The sequence below is a fragment of the Cyprinodon variegatus genome, unplaced genomic scaffold (genome assembly GCF_000732505.1).
Source record: "Cyprinodon variegatus isolate N-32 unplaced genomic scaffold, C_variegatus-1.0 Scaffold1597, whole genome shotgun sequence".
Lineage (NCBI taxonomy): Eukaryota > Metazoa > Chordata > Actinopteri > Cyprinodontiformes > Cyprinodontidae > Cyprinodon > Cyprinodon variegatus.
Genome location: NW_015152050.1, coordinates 32654 through 36872, shown reverse-complemented (window position 1 = coordinate 36872; position 4219 = coordinate 32654). Strand labels below are relative to the sequence as shown.

The 4219-nt window shown below is 46.8% G+C and overlaps 1 protein-coding gene across 2 annotated transcripts in view; it reads left to right on the top strand.

The window, feature by feature from the left end:
- LOC107104038 (MBT domain-containing protein 1-like) overlaps positions 1-4219 on the top strand; it is a 15827-nt gene that overhangs the window by 6372 nt on the left and 5236 nt on the right. For both annotated transcript variants that reach the window (XM_015403944.1, XM_015403943.1), the window contains exons 7-12: positions 533-667; positions 740-828; positions 906-1134; positions 2558-2613; positions 3744-3848; positions 3919-4066. In XM_015403944.1, the coding sequence (XP_015259430.1) occupies positions 533-667; positions 740-828; positions 906-1134; positions 2558-2613; positions 3744-3848; positions 3919-4066 (762 nt within the window). The remainder of the gene's footprint in view (positions 1-532; positions 668-739; positions 829-905; positions 1135-2557; positions 2614-3743; positions 3849-3918; positions 4067-4219) is intronic.

Below are 4219 nucleotides of genomic sequence, written 5' to 3'. Positions count from 1 at the left end.
GCCCTCTTGTTGCGCATCCCTCTGGATGTTCGCCGCATTTTTTAAACTTTGCAGTTTAACTCCTTGATATTAAATTATTTTTCATAAGCAGAATGTCTTTAGAAGTGTTGACAGCTTGCAGGTAGCGTCTGTCTCCCCACATAACTTCTGGATTTGCTTTTCTGATTGGCTGATGCTCCGGCGTCCAGCAGCAAACGTTCAATTCCCTGAACTTCAGGGTTAATGCTTGGATCCGATGCGGTGTTCCTGATGCTCTGATGCGTTGCCGCCGCCTATAGAATCTGCATGTCCATGAGATGTTAGACCTTAGAACCTTGATGAATAGCTTTTATTCTTAAGTCTGATAATTGGAGTAAATTCCACAAATTCTCTGAGCTTAGAAATGAATAAGCTCTAAGAAGCTTGATGAATGCGGCTCCTGAGCAATAAGTTAAAGTGACTTTGACTCTTTCTTCATCATAAAATGAAAGAAGCTGTTTTCAAACGGAGACATAAAACATGTGAACTGAACTTTCGCTCTGTTGCTTTGCAGGATTTAAGGCCCTGCTCAGGTATGAGGGCTTCGACAACGACACCAGTAAGGACTTCTGGTGTAATCTCTGCGTCCCTGAGGTGCACCCAGTGGGTTGGTGCGCTTCCAGCAGCAAACCGCTTGTACCTCCTAGAAGTGAGTGTTGCTTTGCAGCCATTAGAAGTTGCTCAGGCTGAATGTTGGCTCTAACTTTCCTCTCTCCTGCAGGCATTCAGCACAAGTACTCTAACTGGAAAGCCTTTCTTGTGAAACGTCTCACTGGATCCAAAACGCTGCCGACGGACTTTAGTGCCAAGGTGAAGCTTCAGGCCTCGTCTGATGAAGGCCTCCTAGATCAGCTGCAGGAAGCTCATCGTCATTTTCCTCCCTGTAGGTTCGAGAAAACATGCAGTTCCCGTTTAAGAAGCTAATGCGGGTGGAGGTGGTGGATAAGAATTACCTGTGCCGGACACGGGTGGCTCTGGTGGAGCAGGTGATTGGAGGGCGCCTCAGGCTGGTCTATGAGGACGATGGCCTGGATGACTTCTGGTGCCACATGTACAGCCCCCTGATCCACAACATCGGCTGGTCTCGGAGCATCGGCCACCGCTTCAAACGATCTGGTGGGAACTGGAATCATTAAGCACTGCTTTGCTGGGTCAGTGGGGCCCTACAGGAACCCTGGTCCTCAGGAGCCCTGCTGAACATGGCGAAGGGAGGAGCCTCAGAGATCAGCAAATTAAAAGCTTAACTTGGGTCCACAGAGCAGCAGAGGCCCCTTTATTGAAAACTGGTTAACCATGAAATCAGGGAAAGGTTTCTGTTTCATGAAGAAAGTTTCCTCAACCTGTTTCTGTTACCGTGGTAACTCTCCCCGCAGAGCAGACCTGATCAGCAGCAGGTTTTCCTCCATAGACACGGTGTCCTCTGGCTCCGCCCTCCTTAGAGCCAATCACCCTTTATTTCCTGATTAATCTGCAGATTTTTATCCTATTTTCTGTGTGAATTAATCAGTCAGTAAATCTGTTAGGTGTTAAAAGCACAAACGTATCGCGTCTTTTAGACGAGGATCCAATCAAAGAAATAAATCGCATTAATTCACGGAGAATTTAGTATTTATAGAGAGAGGATTCTCAAAGCGCGTCTAGATGTCCTTTGTATTCAGAAAGTTCTCTTCCTCAGCGTTTCTCCTCCCCATCCATCCATCAGACATCCAGACCTGATCCGTCCTCATTAGCAGCAGAACTGGATTATATCAGGGAGAGAACACTGATAACAGCGTTATAGAAATCGCCTATCGAGTATTTACTGGAAGACAGGATTAACCTGAGGAGGAACCAATGAGATGATGAACAGGTCCTTCCTGATAGAACGATTTTATCCTTTACCTGCTGACAGGTGATTTCACCTAAATATAAACATTGATTCACCATTGTTCAATCAATAAACTCGTTATGTTATCATGGTTACAACAGACTATGGCAAGCAGGTTTGATATTTATTATTTTGTACGAAAATACATTTCAGATCTCATAAATACAAACTGCTAAATGTCAAAATGCCACTTAAAATGTGGAAACATTCCTAGTTATATTCATTCTTAGGAGTGTCATTTTATTTTTTATTTCTGAAATTCAGTTTCTGCTCCTAACATGTAATATCCTATTTAGTGATCTACAAATGGAACAAGAGAGAGGGGAGTGCTGTTAAATGTTCCTGTCGTCATGGCAAATGTTGATAGTGTCCCTTTAGTGGTGACCAGTGGTTCAGTCACCTGGCACCAGTTGGACCAGTTTGTGCTCACTGGAACCTCTGCTTCATCCAGATGCTTCAATGTTGAATTGATGTTTAATATCTTGGATCTAAATCCAACTTTTTGCTGAGTCGTCTTTACGACTTGTCATGGTGCTGCGTCTCCATGGAAACGGATAACCCATCAGGGTGTTTCACCGTTTTAGTTTTTTTGATGAGTGCCTCTGTTTTCTAACTATTTCAGTGATTTAATCTTTGTTATTTTTGGCTCATAAAAGCTTTTTGTTTCCTCAGATGTCGCCAAGAAAGCTGAAGGTCAGGTCGACGCCCCTGCACAGCTCTTTCAGAAGGTAGCGCCACTAGCCGAAACCCTTCAGTAGAACAAAGGTAGAAAAGCTCTGTTGCTCCAATTCGACGGTTCCCATGGCGATAGAGGAGATGCCCAGCTGGGGTTGGGGGGGTTCTGGTGACGGTCGGAGTTTGATGCTTTGTGACCTGAATGGTTCTCCTCCTGCAGTCGGGCCCTACTGGTCTGAGACCTGCAGACTGGTTTTGGTCTGAATGATGCAGACTTTATCATCGCACTGCAGACCCTGCTGCTGTTGGTCACTAAAGGACAGTGATCCTTCGTTGTCTTTTATCAAACACTTACCCCCTCTTCCTCCACCATATCCATCCTGATGTCTTGGTCTCCGGTTTTAGCGGGAACAGCTAAAACCTGGTTTTGGGTGAAGTCTTTGGATGAAGTCAGGTCTTCAGCAGGACCGGCTGCAGCTTTAGGGTTCGGCTATGGAGAGAAGACCAGCTCCACCACTGCGCCTCTAACAAACCAGTCCAAGCTGGATTTAGCCTCATGTCTCTGGGTTTGGTCAATTAATGGTGTTTCTAGTTTAAGGCTGATTAAGAAACAGGCTCAGGGTGGATTGCTACCTGCCAACATGGCCGACAGCTTCCAGATTATCTGTCTTTGGTTAAGGATACCCTGCTTTGTTCCATTTAACAGCCAGTCAGTGGCTGTGTCCATCCATCCTTCCTGACCTCTGACCCCTCCATCACTATATAGATCTGAACTTTATAGTGAACTCGGTTAACTGACTCTTCAGACAGATGATCACTGCTTTTTGCTCCCTGTCGGTCACGTAACTCCGCCTCTCCATGGGGTGCCTGCGGCATCTTTGTTAGTCGGGCTGCTGTGACGACAAATCCCATAATGCTTTGCGAGGAGAGCTCTCCACGCATAGCATCTGCTGGTGTATTGACCATAGATGAGCAACACTTGGCAAGGTGTATTGTGGGAAATTTCGAGTGTACTGTTATTTTATCCACTAGACGTTGGGGCTTTGATCTAAAATGGCAAAACCAGTGGTTAGGGCGGACGTTTGGAAGTCAGTGTTTCCTCAGAAACTAGTCTGCTTTAGCCTCTTCGGTATCTAAGAAGCAGATCATTTCACCATGTGCTGTTTTCCTCTGTGTTATCCAGGTGAAAGATGTGGACCAGAGTGACGATTGGTTCAAAGACGGGATGAAGCTGGAAGCCATCGACCCCCTCAACCTCTCAGCCATCTGTGTCGCCACAGTAAAAAAGGTCGGCACGGCGACCGGACGTCGGCAAAGCGTCGTCCTCAGGAGGAAGCTCATGCTTGTTCTCTGTGCAGGTGTTGGCAGACGGTTACCTCATGATTGGAATCGATGGCTCGGAGGCCGTGGACGGCTCCGACTGGTTCTGCTACCACGGCATGTCCCCCTCCATCTTCCCCGTTGGCTTTTGTGAGATCAACAGCATTGAGCTCACGCCTCCTAAAGGTACCTGATCTTTGTGGTCCTGTGACCCGACCTAGCTTCATAAAAAAACACTTTGGGTTTCACTAAGGCCTAAGGGGGGGTCGGTCAGCCTCTGGTACCTTGAGCCGCCCAGCGCTGCTTCAGCCGGCGTCCATTGCACTTCAATCCAGGACC